Source organism: Moschus berezovskii, chromosome 2, assembly GCF_049115385.1.
Source record: "Moschus berezovskii isolate FMDL1 chromosome 2, NW_MosBer_1.0, whole genome shotgun sequence".
NCBI classification, from domain to species: domain Eukaryota; kingdom Metazoa; phylum Chordata; class Mammalia; order Artiodactyla; family Moschidae; genus Moschus; species Moschus berezovskii.
Genome location: NC_142461.1, coordinates 16,687,669 through 16,703,825, shown reverse-complemented (window position 1 = coordinate 16,703,825; position 16,157 = coordinate 16,687,669). Strand labels below are relative to the sequence as shown.

The window sequence follows — 16,157 nt, the reverse complement described above, 5'->3', positions numbered from 1 at the left end:
CCAGGGCTCAGGGAATATTTGCTGAACTAGCAGATGATGGGAAAGGATTCCCTTGGGAACTGGTTCCACAGTGTGGCTCTCAGAGCCCTGGAAGGGCCTCACGCAGGCTCCCTGGGCTGCACGCGGCTTGGGACCCTGTGCCCACAGCAGTGGCCCTGGCTAACACAGCCTGGGAGGCGATCTATCAGTAGGTTAAGGGGATAACAAAAGGGGAACTGGTCCAGACCCTTCTAGAAAGCATTTGACCCTAAATATCAAGATTCACAAAATATATACATGCTTGAGATAGAAATTCACCTGCAATGACATTCTGCATCCTAGAAAAATCTCTACCCCTTCTCATCCTTCTCGCTAGTCTCCCCACAGTGTCCCAGATCTGACTCTCATGGTTTCTACTGGAGCCTGGGGCTCGGCCTGCTGGGCAGTCACCCAGCCTCAAAGAGGCTGAAGAATGGGGGTGGGGGTGGGGGTGTTTTCAGTCCCGGGGGAAGTGACCCCTTTGTCAACATTGTCCCTGGTGAGCCACTCTACTCATCAACCTAGTAGTGTCTCTCCCCAGGAGAAGGCCCTTCCTTTCCTAGGAGACCAGTGTGGTCTGACCCATTTTAAAATTTATATTTATTTATTCATTTTTGGCATGTGGCATCTTACTTCCTCAACCAGGGATCAAACCTGTGCCCCCTGCTTTGGAAGTGCCGTCTTAACCACTGGACCACCAGGGAAGTCCCTGAATCCATTTTAAAGAAAAAACATTTTACTGACCTTGGCACTTAATGGGTCCCCTTATTAGGTGGGTGGCTTTCTATTATTTTCCTGTTCTGCTTGGGGACTGGGTGGGAATCCTGCCAAAATCAGACTTGACTTTTCAAAGGTAGCTCTTGTTACGCAATGAGATTTTTCAGATGGGTACTCCCAGTGGCTACTGGCCTTCCAGGGAGGTCAAGTAGGTATTTGTGAGCAGAGGCAAGGTTTTCCTCTGCAAATAATTGTGTGTCCTCCAGAACACCACCAAGTCCACAACAGAGCTACCAGAATTCTGGGTCATAATGATACTATTTGAGAGCCTGGAAACGCTGAAGATCACTATTGGTCATAAAACCATTTCAGTATCACAAAACATCTACTTTCAAGTAAATGTGAACCCTCCAAGAGCTTCCCAGGTGTCGCAGTGGTAAAGAATCGGCCTGCCATTGCAGGAGACACAAGAGATGCATGTTTGATCCCTTGGTCAGGAAGATCCCCTGGAGTAGGAAGTGGTAACCCAGTCCAGTATTTTTGCCTGGAAAGTGTCATGGACAGAGGAGCCTTGTGGTCTACAGTCCATAGGGTTGCCAAGATTCTGACATGACTGATGGACTGAACATGCATGCATGCATGCATGCACACACAAACCCTCCAAGAAAAACCTTAGTCTAATTCTACCAAATACATTATAGATGGTTGTTGAACACAAGCCAATTAAAAGAGAGTAACACTGCATAGACAATCTGCTGGAAGAGATGAGGTGGATTCCAGTTGTAGCCAAGGGTTGTGGTCCCAAGTAACCAATATGTATGACCGACAATGTACCAGGAAAGAAAAGAAATGACCATGATCAACTTCTGTAATAGTAGCACAAAGCAGTGACATGAAATTCCTTTTCTCTAAACAGGTAGACCAATCACAGCTTGATTATACAGGGGTGTCCCGCGTACCATGAAGATGGCATATTGATAGCTCAAAATACACATTTTAGCCCAACACAAAAGTAATAATTATACCTGAAACATTCAAGGTGACAATAATTTTCCTTATTCCCTTATAATTGAGAATAGCTGTTGGGGGTTGATTTGAATAAATCAAGTCACCTAAGAAATCATTCTTAAAAAATTGAGTAAATTTTATTTTATTTTTTAAACTTTGAATACATTTCCTCCAAATAACTGCAAGACTTTAAAAGCATTTCATGGAAACAAGCAGCTGTTGCAGAGTTCAGAGCTGGGTGCTCAATACCCATTTGTTGGTACTGCTGCTAGTGATGGTGATATTTGTGTGTTTAAGTATGTTTCTAATCCTCTGAAAGACATAATTTTAAACTAAAGGTTTTATCAGCGAGCCCCAAATGCTCTCTGTTCACAGAAATCTTTGTGTCTCAGAAATGTTTTTCACAGTGCAACTAGACCAAAACAAATAACTAGCAATCCTCTTTATTAAGTAGTTAGGTCTGAACAACTTATTCAGTATTAAAGTCCTACTTACTAGCCATCATATTATTTTGGAAAAAGAAAAGCCACATAAACTGAGATCAAAAATATTTTAATTTCATTTATAATCACAAGGACTTACTTACGAATGGAGTGTGTGTGCCTGTGGGACCCGGCACAACTTTTCCAACCTGGAGTCAGATTGGACCACACCCCTCATTTCCTCTTCAGTGATTTTCAGCAGTGTGTAACAGATGTCCTGGACCATTACATTGCTTTTAAACACTAAAAGATCCTGTGCCACCCCTGTGAAACCACTGCAGTGCCCTGGGGTGCCTCAGTGTACAGATTGGGAAACAAATGTATTGGGTTGGCCAGAAAGTTTGTTTGGGCTTTTGGTATGCTGTCATGGAAAAGCCCAAACAGACTTTTTGGCCAACCTGATATTTACTAAATTTCTGCTTCTGACTCCACTGCATTGCATTTCTCAGATTCTTCAAAGCCATAGTCAAAGCTGCTCAGTTTCAGACCAAATTAAAGCACCTGAAGGAGCTGCTAAGCGGCTTTATGTTTTCACTTTGAGGACCATTTTAACGGTGCATTTATGGAAGGTGGCAAAACTAGTACCAGGTCACCAGAAATTCTAAAAATAAACTCGCCAATACACAGGGATTGGTGAGCATACGCATGCCCTGGGGCGCTCTCTGGTTGTAGTGTGAAGGAAAATAAATGGCGGTGGGGGGCCGGGATGCTGCTGGCTGAACCAGCCCCAGATGGTTATAGGAACTGTAGCAGGGGCGGTGGGGATGGAGGACATGATGGGGGAGATCCTTATGGAAGCTGAGTCAACAGGCTCCCGTCTCCTGGATGGCGGGCAGCCCACCCTCCCTATTAACCTCCAGAAGGCCCCATCATCCCCCACACCTGGGCAGATTTTTAAAAAATAATATTTATTTATTTGGCTGTGCTGGGTCTTTTGTTGCTGTGCAGGTGTTTCTCAAGTGTCTGCTGGCCGGGGCTCCTCTCTAGTTGCAGTGTGCGTGGGCTTCTCACTGCAGTGACTCCTCTTGTTGCAGAGCGCAGCCTCTTTTGAGCGCGCGGGCTTCAGTCGTTGCAGCACTCGGGCTCCGGAGCACAAACTCAGTAGCTGTGGTGCACGGGCTTAGTTGCTCTGCGGCGTGTGGGATCTTCCCAGATCAGGGGTCGAATCTGCAGGAGTTGCACTGGCAGGCAGATTCAACGGCTGAGCCACCAGGCAAGTCCCAGGCAGATGTTTCTATCCGGCCATCCCCTCCAGGCCTGAGGGGTGGAGAGCAAGAATGTCAGCACAGGTGTCTGTGCCCTGCTTCGTCCTCACCTGCCTCTCCATCCTTCACCAGGTGGAAGGGGCAGGCAGGCACTCCTCCCACAGGGCAGGGCTTTCCCCCATCACACCCGGAGGTCTTTGTACTATCAAGCCTGGCACATCTGGTTCTTACTTTGTTGATGACAGGTTAAAGAGTGTAAAAAATCTTTCTGTTTGAGTCAAACCTGGCTTTCCAGACTGCTGGCTAGGTCCGGGGGCCTGTCAATCCTGTTTCGGGGTCAAGGGCTGAATGCTGACTTCTTTCCATTTTTTCACCTCATTTCAGACACGCTGCCACTGCACTGCCGTTTTCTTCAGAGCAAAGTGATTACCATCTGAAATTATCTGCTTTCTGTCTCTTCTCATTAGGCTCTCATGGTAGGGACTTCTCTCATCTTGTCCAGCAAGTGTCTCTATCACTTAAAACAATGTCTGGCACATAAAGCCCTCAATCAATCCTGGGTGTTCATTGGAAGGACTGATGCTAAAGCGGAAACTCCAATACTTTGGCCACCTCATGCGAGGAGTTGACTCACTGGAAGACTGATGCTGGGAAGGATTGGGGGCGGGAGGAGAAGGGGATGACAGAATGAGATGGCTGGATGGCATCACCGACTCGATGGACAGGAGTTTGAGTGAACTCCGGGAATTGCTGATGGACAGGGAGGCCTGGCGTGCTGTGATTCATGGGGTGGCAAAGAGTCGGACACAACTGAGCGACTGAACTGAACTGAAGTATGTGTGGAGTGAATGTATAATGCTTAAAGAATTTGACAAGCATGTTTTCAATAGGCACTAACTAAAAAAAAAAAAAAATCCCAAATTTACCAACATTTTAGGGACAGGGCAGCTGGAAGAAAATGAAGAGCCTACAAAGGAACAAGGAGCAAATGCTCAGGAAAGGGGCTCCCAGGACCCCAGCAGGTAAAGCAAGAAGGGCTGGACAGGGGCAGCGGCTCAGTGGAGTTCTCTGATGCCTCAGAGGAGAGGCAGACACACGCCAGGTGAGACAGCAGAGGGTCGAGCAGTAAATGAGAGGCAGAGAGTGCAGAGACAGGAGATAATTCTGGGGAGCTTGACTCTGTGGAGAAAGAAGAGGATGAAGCAGGAGCTGAAGGCTATGCAGGATTGCAGGAAAGCCTTTTTCTTTTTAATCTTTTTTTTAGGGCAACTTGAATATGTTTTGTTGGCTGAGTTGAAGGATCCAGAGAAGACAGGGCTTTCCTGATTTTTTTCTGTACTGCGTGTCATCTCTTCCTTTGAATGCCCACCTTGTCCTTCTCTCATGGTAGGCACTTATAACTGTTCAACAGGAGACGACGCTCGGAAAAGCAGACCTGTGCTCTCTTAACTGGTACAGTGTGGCCTGAATGGGCCAGATCCCCTGTCAGACTGCGCATCCTCCAACTCCCACGCCTGCCCGGGGCCAGACTCAGGGCTTCCTCACATGCCGCATCACAGAAACCACCCAGCACTCTGGCCAGTAACACAGATGGGAAGGTGGACGAGACGGCTGACTCACATCACACAGGAAACCTTAACCAAAACTCTCTAAATAGAAGTCTGTGTTTGAAAGAGTCTCTTAAGTTCTCCCAAGTCTTTCTCAAAGGCCATGCTGCCTGGGGCTCTTCTGTCTTCCTCTAAAGATGACAAAGTTCCTCTGGACGGCCCCAAGCAACTGGACAGGTCAGAACTTGCACAGGTCAGAACAGGCCACTTGCATAGGTCAGAACTGGGACTGCCTTTGTTCCTTAAGCATGCTGCTTGGCGATCTCAGTTTATCTTATGGTCACCAGTGGACATGTCTCTAATACTCACTGAATGCCAGTATTTTCGATTAAAAAAGAAATGTAAAAGTGGGTCAAGCTTTTGCTTTCCAAAAATGCCTTGTCTTTTCTCAGCATCAACCTGTCTCCTTCCTTTTTCCTGGACTGTGTCTTCTCCCCAGAATCCACCCAGGGAAGGCTCTCGGGCCTGGACACAACCTGATGGAGAAAGGACTTCCCAGGGGAGGCTTCTCCACCTGCTTAGACTTCCTTCACTGCCCTGCTCCACTCACCCACCCAGCCAGCACTGTCAGGGACACACTGTGTTATATTTGTATCCCTGATGAAATACAGGGACAGTGCTGTATTTCAAAGATTATTCCACAGACCACCTGTAGCAGAATCAGCCGGGGTGCTTCCATAGGCAGGTATCTGGGCCTGACACCTGCTGAGTCATCTCTGGGGATGGGCAGATGTCCATAAATGTTTGAGAAACAGTGGCTGTACACTGTGCCAGGTCTGATCTGAATGCATCTCCTTCCAATAACATTTTGTGATCTTTAATGTATTCACCCCCAACCCCACATAGATTTTCAGGCATTTGGACCAGCACTCACTCTACAGGGGCTGACCTGAACCCACGAAGGATCCTGGTCCCTGCAGCTCCTGTGTCCTCTCCTTCCGCCTGGCCTGTACCACCTCCCTTCTCCCACCACAGCATTCAGCCACCCTCCCCATCAGTTCAAGTCCCACTCGTGCTTGGAACCCCTTGATTGGCATTGTTCCCAAAGCACACGCTTTTCTTGTTTGTTTCAGGATTTGCTGTTGTTGTTCAGTCACTCAGTCATGTCTAACTCTTTACGACCCCATGGACTGCAGCAGGGCAGGCTTCCCTGTCTTCCACTATCTCCCGGAGTTTGCTCAAACCCATGTCCATTGAGTCCGTGATGCCATCCAACCATCTCATTCTCTGTCGTCCCCTTCTCCTTTTGCCTTCAGTCTTTCCCTGCATCAGGGTCTTTTCCAATGAGCTGGCTCTTCTCATCAGGTGGCCAAAGTATTGGAGCTTCAGCCTCAGAATCAGTCATTCCATTGAGTATTCAGGCTTGATTTCCTTTAGGATTGACTCATTTGATCTCCTTGCCCTCCAAGGAACTCTCAAGAGTCTTCTCGAGCACCACAGTAAAAAAGCATCAGTTCTTTGCAAATGTTCAGTATTTCTTGAGCACATATACCTTGGAGAGATGGCAAGCTTCTAAGAAGGACTGGACCATGGTTCTTTTTGTTTTTCTCAGAGCAGCTAGCAAAGCAGTGCTGGCTGGGTGGGTGAGTAGAGCAGGGCAGTGAAGGAAGTCTAAGCAGGTGGAGAAGCCCCTTGGGAAATCTTTTCTCCATCAGGATGTATCCAGGCCCAAGAGCCTTCCCTGGGGGGATTCTGGGGAGAAGACACAGTCCAGGAAAAAGGAAAGAGACAGGTTGATGCTGAGAAAAGACAAGGTTTTTGGAAAGAAAAAGAAAAGCTTGACTCACTTTTATATATATATATTTTTTAATCCAACCTTTGGTATTTAAAAATTAGGTTTTGAAGATAACAGATCTAAGAATGGAGTCATTACTGAAAGATGGAGATACAGTACTAAAAATGTTCTGCTTCTCCTCCCACCCACAGATGCAAACAGGCCCTTTGCGGTAACAGATGGAAGGAGAGCAGGGATCTAGGAGCAGGGGCTCCACCAAGACAGCCCACTCAGTGTATTTTCCCCTCCTCTGGCCTCAGACCTTACTACTTTAGGAAGCAGAAAAGTTTGCTTAAAAAAAATTTTTTTTGGATGTGGACAATTTTTTAAAGTCCTTTATTGAAATTGTTACAATATTGCTTCTCTTTTAAGTTTGTTTTCTTGGTAGTGAGGCATGTGAGAAGGCATGTACATTGGAAGGTGACGTCTTAACCCCTGGGCCTCCAGGGTAGTCCCAGAACCAGAAGACTTTTCATTGCTGGTATTTTCTAAAGGACAGTGAAGGCTACTGATAGTTCACAGGTAAGTACCCAAAAAAGAACCCTTTCTTGTTGTTCTCTGTGTGTGTTTGTTTTTTTAAAAACTCTTTTGGCCACCCTGCTCAGCATGTGGGATCTTAGCTTCCAATCAGGGATCAAACCCAAGTCCCTTGCATTGCAAGGCAGATGCTTAACTCCTGAACCACCAAGCAAGTCCCCAGAAGAACCCTTTTTAGTTTTCTTTCTATTGTCAGACTTAAAAGCACTGCAGATATAATTTCTGCTCCCCTACACGGGCTCCCTCTGACCTCAGTTTTCAAGGTTTCCCAGCATCCCTCCCCATCCAGGTACTTCTCCATCATTGTTCTCCAGGTGAGTTTAGGGAGACCTTTTCTTCATTTTGTAACTTCTAGTGTCTCGTTTAGGAAGGTAAGAGCCCTTACTCGACCAACTTAGAACTTCCAACCTCTCTGGAAACCTCTTGAACAAATGCACATTATAAAAGAAGAGGAAAAGTTAAAAACAATAGACAAATGGAGGGCACATGTATGTTGCAGAAGAGAGTCACTAAATACCACATCTGAAAGACAAACGTCAATGTCATGGGTCTTGCTCAAGTGTGTTGCACATTCTTGGAAAGCAGTGACTGAAGCACTCAGGAACCGCAAGATCTATCAGTCCTCTCTGGAGCAAAACAGAGCTGTGATCCTACAGTCTGATAAATGTCTTTCTTCCCATCATGGAGCCAGGCTCACATTCCAAAAAAAGGAGAAATGAAAGCAGTGTCATGCTAAAGACGTAGGAATATTTTAATTAACATGTTTTAATTAATTATGTAATAATATCAGTCTATTTTACAAGTTAAATGTATGAGAATGTATGAAATAGAAACGGTAGGAAAAAAAACGTGGGTCAGGAACATGAAGTTTTCCAAAACCAGGGGCCAAAAGAAGATGTGTTGCCTGCAGGGCCCAAGGAGGAGGCAGGGAGGGTGACGGGAACAGATCGTGGTGTGTGTCTGTCCCCGGTCTACTCCAGGAAGGAGTCGAGGTGTGCCCTCTGCCCTGGTCTGGGACTGGGAGTTTATGCTCTGGTCAACGGAAGATGGTGGCTCGAGACAAAAAAGCCATCTGGTTACCTACACAGAGCTGGTCCCCTGGTGGCCGCAGGTGGGTTTTGCCGTAGAAGGAATCAGGGGTGAAAGTGCCAAAAATCAAAGGTGTAGAGGAAAAAAGTAAACAGTTTCCTCCATCCCCCTAAAAAAATGAATTCTTGAAATGCACACACATTCTTCTCTCAAACGTAGAAAAGCCTCACTCTGGATGTGCTTACGAGAAGATCGTCGTCAAAAAACTTTGTCTCTATGATAACATTTCCACTGTAAGTCAGAAGAGAGGGCAGAAGAGTGAGCGTGTTAGCAACAGATTTCGTTTTCACAAAGTAGCTTCAATCTGGGTCTACTGGGCCCGTGGACATGCACTCACCTATATATAACCTTGGCTTGGAGATATTAAGATCACATGGGGTTAGACATCTCACATGACCTTTAACTTACATGATGAGGTTCATCTTCTTCAAGTTCAGAAACTAGAAGAGGGAGCATGTCTTAACCCACAGTACACCCAAAGCCCTCTGAGTGCTCTGCACGCAGAGGTGCCTATAAATACGACTTTCTGATTCACATGAAAACCTGAGACCGCAGGGGTGGTATCATTTCCTATAAGACTCACTCTGGTGGAAGCTGTGGGTTGGCCTGTCCTGTATCTTTCTCCTCACTTTGGGTAACAGTATTCTTCTTCTCTTGGGGGAACCACCCTATCTCCAGTCCATGGTCAGTCAAGTGGCCCCTCCCTCACCTGGCAAAGGGGCAGGCAAAGGATATAATTTGAGCCAATCGGAATCTCTCCCCTGAGCAATATCCTTCCCATGGCTGCTCCTTGAGGAATCCATCCATGATTCCTGCCACCTACATCCTCTGGCTGCTCAGGTCTCAGCCCTACCCTTTCAACTCTGTCCTGTAAGCCAGAGTCAGTTTCTGTGGCTTACCGCTCAATAACCCCAAACGATACACCTGTATTGTACACAGTGTGCAATTTGATTCTTCTTGGTGGGTATGTCAGTGTTTCCAAATCAAACTCCTCTTGAACTGAGTTAAAAGCAAGAGTGGTGCTATTTTGGGGTTCTAAAATGTAAGACAGAACTTAAATAACCTGAATATATTATCATAGACTTGCTGGTGTTAGTACCTGAAAGAAATCAGGCCTGGCCAAGAAGTAAGGGTTGACAAAATCCAAAAAATGCCCCTCTACCTATGACATTGTACTTTCCCAGGGTAGTTAAAATCTACCATATATTTTTGCTGGTAATTATAAAAAATGGGTAAATAAGGAACTCAAGATCTGACTGACTGATTAAATATAAATTTATATTATTTTATAATTTATACTATTATATAAAGTTGTAGTATTTTATATTTTATACTATTATGTAAATAAAAATCTATCCAAGACATAAAAAAACCTCTATTTACAAATTCAATATGGTTTTCACAAAGGACCTGTTTAAAGAGGTGATCCAATATCACACAATTATCTATCTGTGTATATGATTTGCTACCAGGCAGTACTGCTAAAACCTTTAAAAGACTAAAATCTTTTCCCAAGAGAAAATGGTAGGTGGGCAGTGACTGACTGATTTGGGGGACAAAGGACGAACTAATTATTCTTTGAGCAGGAAGCAAATTTATAAAAATGGTAAGTGAGTCTCTGAAAAACTACAATCAAACATTATCCTCTAAAACAGAATTAGGAGTTTGCCAGATTCTGCTGAGGGTCAAACGAAGTACAGACTATCAGAAGTTTGACAGTCAGGAAAGGGAGCAAATTAGCATAGATTTAATTTATGTTATGAGCTAGTTTTCTCCCATTTGATCTCATTTTATCCTCACTCTACCTCTGTGAGACAGGATGATTAATTCTCCGTTTAGAGAGAAGAGTAAGGTCCAGAGAAGTAAAGTACATAGCCCAAGGTTACACAGCTAGTCAGAGTTAATCAGGAATTTAGTCTAAAGGTCTAATCTGAAGTTTTTAATTCTTTCCACTCTATCATACTGTCTTTTTCACGTGACTGAAGTCAGTAAGCTGTGACCTCAGATACCCTGGATACTCTTACCCCTGTTCTCAACCTAGGTTGCCTGCCTGCTGAACAGAACCACGCATCCCATGTGCCTGGACTTGCTGCTTCAAGATACCTCCACTGTCCCTGCAGCCCACTCACTCACGTCAGCACGCTGGCTGGCATCATCTGGGACTCGGGTGCGGCCTCTATCAGGGACTGCCAGGTGTTTGTTGAGTTAGGAATCACAAAGCCAAACTCGAAGAACCATTCTGAAGGAAGAAGGAAAAGTGGGTGAGCTGGTGCCCTGGGCAGAGTCTCAGGCGTCCTGGCTCCGTGTCCCCATCCTTTTAAGCAAGCCTCTTCCTACCCCAGGAACCACCAATGAAGCCATCAGAAACCTCCCAGGCCAGAGGCCACAAGAAAGGACATGGAAGCCCCCTTCAGGCTGTGCCCTGAACCACACCAGAGGCCTGCCCCCCATGCTCTGAGATCTAAAGGACTACTACCAGCAGCATTTTCTTGTAAGTGGGCCGGATGTAAATTATACACAGAGGCACAGAACAGGCCTTTTCACTTGTCACTTCAGATCTAAGACACAGAGTGCACTCTTAAACTCAATGGTGAAGAAAACTCACTGTAGGGTGCTCTTGCCAGTGGGATCTGTATGTGACAGTAAGGAGAGCACTGTGCCAGGGCCTAACCAGCAGCTTCCTCGTGACCACGTCAGTGACAAAGCCGGCACCACCCCCAGGCCCTCCCAGGGCCAGTAATCCTCTCATTGGGCTCAGAGCCCCTCACAGTTGCCAGCTTTGTTTCTGCTTTTTGCCCAAGCTCCCGATCTGCCAGGGTGTAGGAACTCTATCCAAGCTGAGTTGCAAAATGGATGTTATCAAAGCAGAGCTTTAGTTCCCTGAGTCTTGACTTCTGCCCCTGTCACCCTAAGCCCAGATACGAGGCATGTAGGCAGCAGAATACCTTCCAGACATTGCCCTTTGAAGTAGACTTTTTGTTCCAGGCGGAATTTTTCCATTTGCTCTGCTGAAGAGAAGTTCAGTTCTCGAGACACTGCCTTGCATTTGAGGATTTTCTTGGGAACACGGGCTGGTAAAGAAAAAGAAATACTGAAACCATTTCTGGGAGCGTCTTAGAGATGATTTAGAGCGTATCTTATCTATGCTAAATCTCAGAGAATGCCTCGGTAACAGAATTATACTTTTTGATTAAAGGCAGAGGTCCAAAACTTGTCCAATGCATCTGACTGAAAGATCTTCAAGGAACACCAGATTTAGTGCACCAAAAGGCCTTACCCAGCTCCTCTTATCAGGAAGGAGGCTGAAGGGGAGCCTTCTTTCTAGTCTGTCCTGTTGGTTTTAACCCCTTGGTTTTTCTTTTATGTCAGGGAGATAAAAACACAAATTTTCAGAAAAAAAGTCAAGATCTCACTTTATATCTTTGGGTATGCTCTACTGCTAAAATTTCAGCACAGAGTTGGTTTTGGGAAGTAGGAGAAAGAAACGTAAGAAAGGCACTAGAAATCTCAGCATCATGTGGATGGACGTGCTGTGCCTGTAGAGGCCTGTCCACTGGTGATGCTGTGTCAACTCAGCTCCCTGACGCCCCGGCTCTGCTCTGCATCATCAGCCCTGTGCAGAAAAGGGTGGAAAGTACCTTCGTGCTCCACGCCAGGGACTGACAGGTCTTCTGTTCCTTGCCAGACTATCTTTCCTGTCTCAGCATCCCGAAGGTTCATCCAATTTCTGATCAAGTATATTAAGGAAAAAGAAGACCCTAAAGCCGCCTACTTCATCCTCCAGGTGTCTCAGATTTGCTCCTATTGACTCCTGTTTACTTCTCAGCAACTTGGTCTGACAGCTAAGTGCCAAGAAAGCAAATACAAATGTGGAAGAGAGTGCAGAAGACATCTAAAGGAAGATGCAGAGACCCAGCAGAGATATTTTTATCTGTAACATGAGAGCTCACAGATGGTACACGTCTAGCAATTGCAAGAAAGAGGTAGAAAATGAACAGTGCAAAATTAAAAATTTTGCAACAGAAACTGACTAGCTGAGATAAAAAGACCTGAAGAAACAGGTATGAGAGAAATCCCAGGACATGACTCATGGAGATCGCCCTACAGTGAAAATCACTGTCCATAAGCATTACTCACAAATCCAGACCTCTCAAGCAATGCTTTTTTTTTTTTGGCTGTGCCACTTAACTTCTGGGATTTTAGTTCCCTGACTAGGGATTGAACTTGGGCCCAGCAGTGAAAGCGTAGAGTCCTAACCACTGCCAGGGAGTTCCCTCAAGTAGTTTTCTTCCCCCCTCACAATCAATATAAAGTCATTTATTTTTAAATTGGCAATAAAATTATCAAGTTTATATTTTTAAAAAATGGAACAAAAAACCCTTCACTTTGTATTCCAAATGGTAAGCCCCAGGTCTCAATCTCAGGAAAGCCAGGGTCTGAGATTGAAATCTGGCTGTTCTCCTTGCTGGAGCCAGGCCCGTGACAGATATCATAGCCACAGGCAAAAGGGGGTCCCCTTGGCTCTGTCTGAGTTAAGTACCTGCTGCAAAGGAAGCCAATGGGCTATGTCTGGGTTAGGCTGCTCCCCAAGGCTAGACACCATTAAAGTCAAAGCTGAGATATCAATCTGGGAGGCTGGCAGGCAGAGACCAGCAGGGAGCCTAAGGGGGTCACATGGGCTCAGCACAGTCTTTACACTTAAAAATTTCCTAGCTGTTGTTTCCTGCATGACAAGTGGGGAGGCAGGGACAAGGGATTTATCAAGTCCATTAACCTAGGAGAAGGAAGAGCTGCTGAGTAGACCTTGGCCTCCTCAAGCTGGGCACAGGACACTCAAAGATCACGGGGATGATATCAAACTGCTGTGGGATGTGCTCAGGACAAGCCTAGCCTAGGCAGCAAAAGGGGAGAGGTGTCAAGCTTGCCATACTGTCTGTTTGCTATGTAGAAAAACCCAATGGGGACTCACTTAGTCCTCACCCCAACAATCTATGATTCTGAGGGCCTGAGCAGAAAACAAGTTTCCCAATGATGTGGGAAGACCACTTTTCTATTACAATTCATTGCAAGTAGGTGAATGTCTCTTACCTAATTTTTAGCCTGCGTGCATGCTAAGTCACTTTAGTCACATTCAGCTCTTTGCCACCCTATGGATCTTAGCCTGCCAGGCTCCTTTGTCCATGGACTTCTCCAGGCAAGAATACTGGAGTGGGTTCCCCCTGCCCTCCTCCCAACCTAGGGATCAAAAGCGCATCTCCTGCATTGGCAGGTGGGTTCTTTACCACCATTTTGAGGTTATAATATCCTCATTTCCAGTTCCTTACTTCCTAAGAGATACATGCATATATGTACATACATGTCACACATATGATTATAAAAATACATTTGGAACACATAAAATGATGGAATGTTCACAGGTGCCTCATTCTGAAACATCCCGAACCTGAACCTTAAGCACCTCATCCCTGGTCTAATTTTACATGCCTGGTTATTCTGGGCCTCAAGGCAATGGCTTCACAAACATCACTTTAATAGTAAACAGCCCATTCCCAAGACAGAGACACAGAAAAAGTGACCTCACATCTCCAGCCTTTACAGATGACTGTCTCAGGTGGCGCCTCCTTGAGTCAACGTGAAGGAGTACAACATGGACAGAGATGGAAGTTGGCCATTGAGCTGAACACATGAAGAGCTTAACTGAAGGCTGCATTTCAAAGAAGTTAGCTTCCAAGATCAAAATGATCTCTGTTGTTCCCTCCTATTGTCAGGTCAGGGACAATAAGCTGTGAGAACTGGGACCCTGCCCCTGGGACTGCCCCAGTCCCCTGGGATGAAAGACAAAGTTGAGAGATACTTTTAGAAAGAAAAAAAGACAAAAGGATAGATAACGAGAGTAAAGATACAAAAACTGGACGCCAGTACAGGAGGCCCAACGTCTAGCTAATGTAACTTTGAGAGAGAAGAGATAAAAACAAGGAGAGGAAGTCATCAAAAAAATGAATTCAAGAAAATGTCCCATATTGAAAAGGTCCAGCAAGGGCCTGAATCGCATCACTGTGAACTTGCAGAACATCAAGGTTAAAGACAAGCTTCCAAAAGGAAAATGAGTTGTTACCCAAAAGGTCAAAATCAGAATGCATAAGACTTTTCAACAGGGACTCTGGAGGTCAGAAAAAAATGGAGCAGTGCCTTTAAAATTCTTAAAGAAATGATTCCTAAAACTAATAAACCTTTACTTTCTTAAGAAACTAATAGTAACATGCTCCTTCAAAATGACAGGGAAGACCAAGGAAGAGGGTAACATGGAATCCAGGAAGCAAGGGATCTAAAACAAGAAACAGCAAAGGGGTCCTCAGAATGATGGTGAAGGAGACCCCAAGACAAGAGCTCCTTAGCAGGCCTGGAGGGCTACTGGTCCAGGGTCCAGACAAGAGCAAGCCATAACACTCATGGAGACATTTAAGAAGATGAAATTAAAAACAACAAAAACAAAAAGATGAAATTCATAGAATATCTGATGTGTTTATATGGAAAGAGGGTTGATTCAATTAGGGGAGGTCTGGGGGTCAAATTAGTGAGAAGTATAGAAAACTTAAGCAAATTAAAAAAAAACCAATTATTAACATCAGGGAAAAATTAAATGTGGTACTGGAGAAAGGAGTAGTCACAGCATACTACACAGCTTCATCACAGTGCTGACAAAGTGATGATAAAAACACAGACCATAGATTCAACACAATTATCCTGGGAGGATGGGAAAAGGAGAAGAGAATGTATGTGTGATTAAGAGTAAAGTATTGAGACAGAACAAAACTCATTTTCATTGTGGAAAGTCGATAAATAATGCTTAAAAGGGAAACATTAAGATATAACCACAGTGCACTATTTGGAAATATCAAGATAAACACCAAATAAATCAGTTAGAAAGAAGTGAAAATAGTTTTCTCTGGGGAGTAGAAAATCACAGTGTGAGCAATGAAATGCTCTTCGTCTTTAGAAACCAGGAAGAACTATGACTCTGTGAAGTATACATACAACTCGGATAAAAATAAAGACTAAATTTAAAAAAGATAGTCCCAAGTTTTTTGTTTGTTTTTGTTTTTAAAAACAGTGAACAAAGCATTCAAGGAAAAGAAAATTAATATTCTCCATGCATGGCTGAGCCTGAGAAAGAAGGTTAATATTTGTAAAGAGACTGAACTCTAGACAAATACAGTTGATAGTAGTTTGTCTTTTTTTTCCCCCCGGCTGTCTAGCAACGAAACCTTCTTCCCAACTAGCACCCCGCAGCCTCCTTTTCCCTGTGGGAGGCAGTGAGTGCTCTGCACTATAGCAACTAGAAGATTCAGCTTCTTCTCTCCTGGTCACGGTGCAGCTGTGGGCAAGCACATGACCTAGGCTGGGACACCCGGGGCCCTGAAGCTGTCGTCACACAAAGATTTGAGGACAAGCCAGCAGTTCCTCAGGGTAGGGCAGCAGGTTGGCACAACCTGACTCTTCCTGCAGTGTGTCCCTTGTCCCTCTGCCAGTCAGTTCTGAAGCAGCAGAGAGCCTCTGAGAGTCTTTTCCATGGGTTGGGTAGCTTGCAGTGCAGAACTCTGAACAACACAGTTGATGAGCATCATTATGTATGGAATGGTTCTACATTTATGCCTCTGGAGAGGCTCTAAGTTTTGCTGCTATATAAAAAAGGTCAAAAAAGAGAACCAAGGGTTATCCA

General features: G+C 45.0%; 1 protein-coding gene across 3 annotated transcripts in view; it reads right to left on the bottom strand.

Annotated features, from left to right (window-relative positions):
• Positions 1-1,869: 1,869 nt before the first annotated feature.
• The window catches only part of PDE6D (phosphodiesterase 6D), a 61,900-nt gene continuing 47,612 nt past the window's right edge, over positions 1,870-16,157 (bottom strand). Inside the window, exons 2-5 of one of the 3 annotated variants that reach the window (XM_088841168.1) lie at positions 12,076-12,164; positions 11,383-11,508; positions 10,571-10,676; positions 1,884-3,482 (exon numbers count right to left, since the gene is read on the bottom strand). In XM_088841168.1, coding sequence (XP_088697294.1) covers positions 3,380-3,482; positions 10,571-10,676; positions 11,383-11,508; positions 12,076-12,164 — 424 coding nt within the window. In that variant the 3' untranslated portion in view covers positions 1,884-3,379. 3 annotated transcript variants of the gene reach the window in all.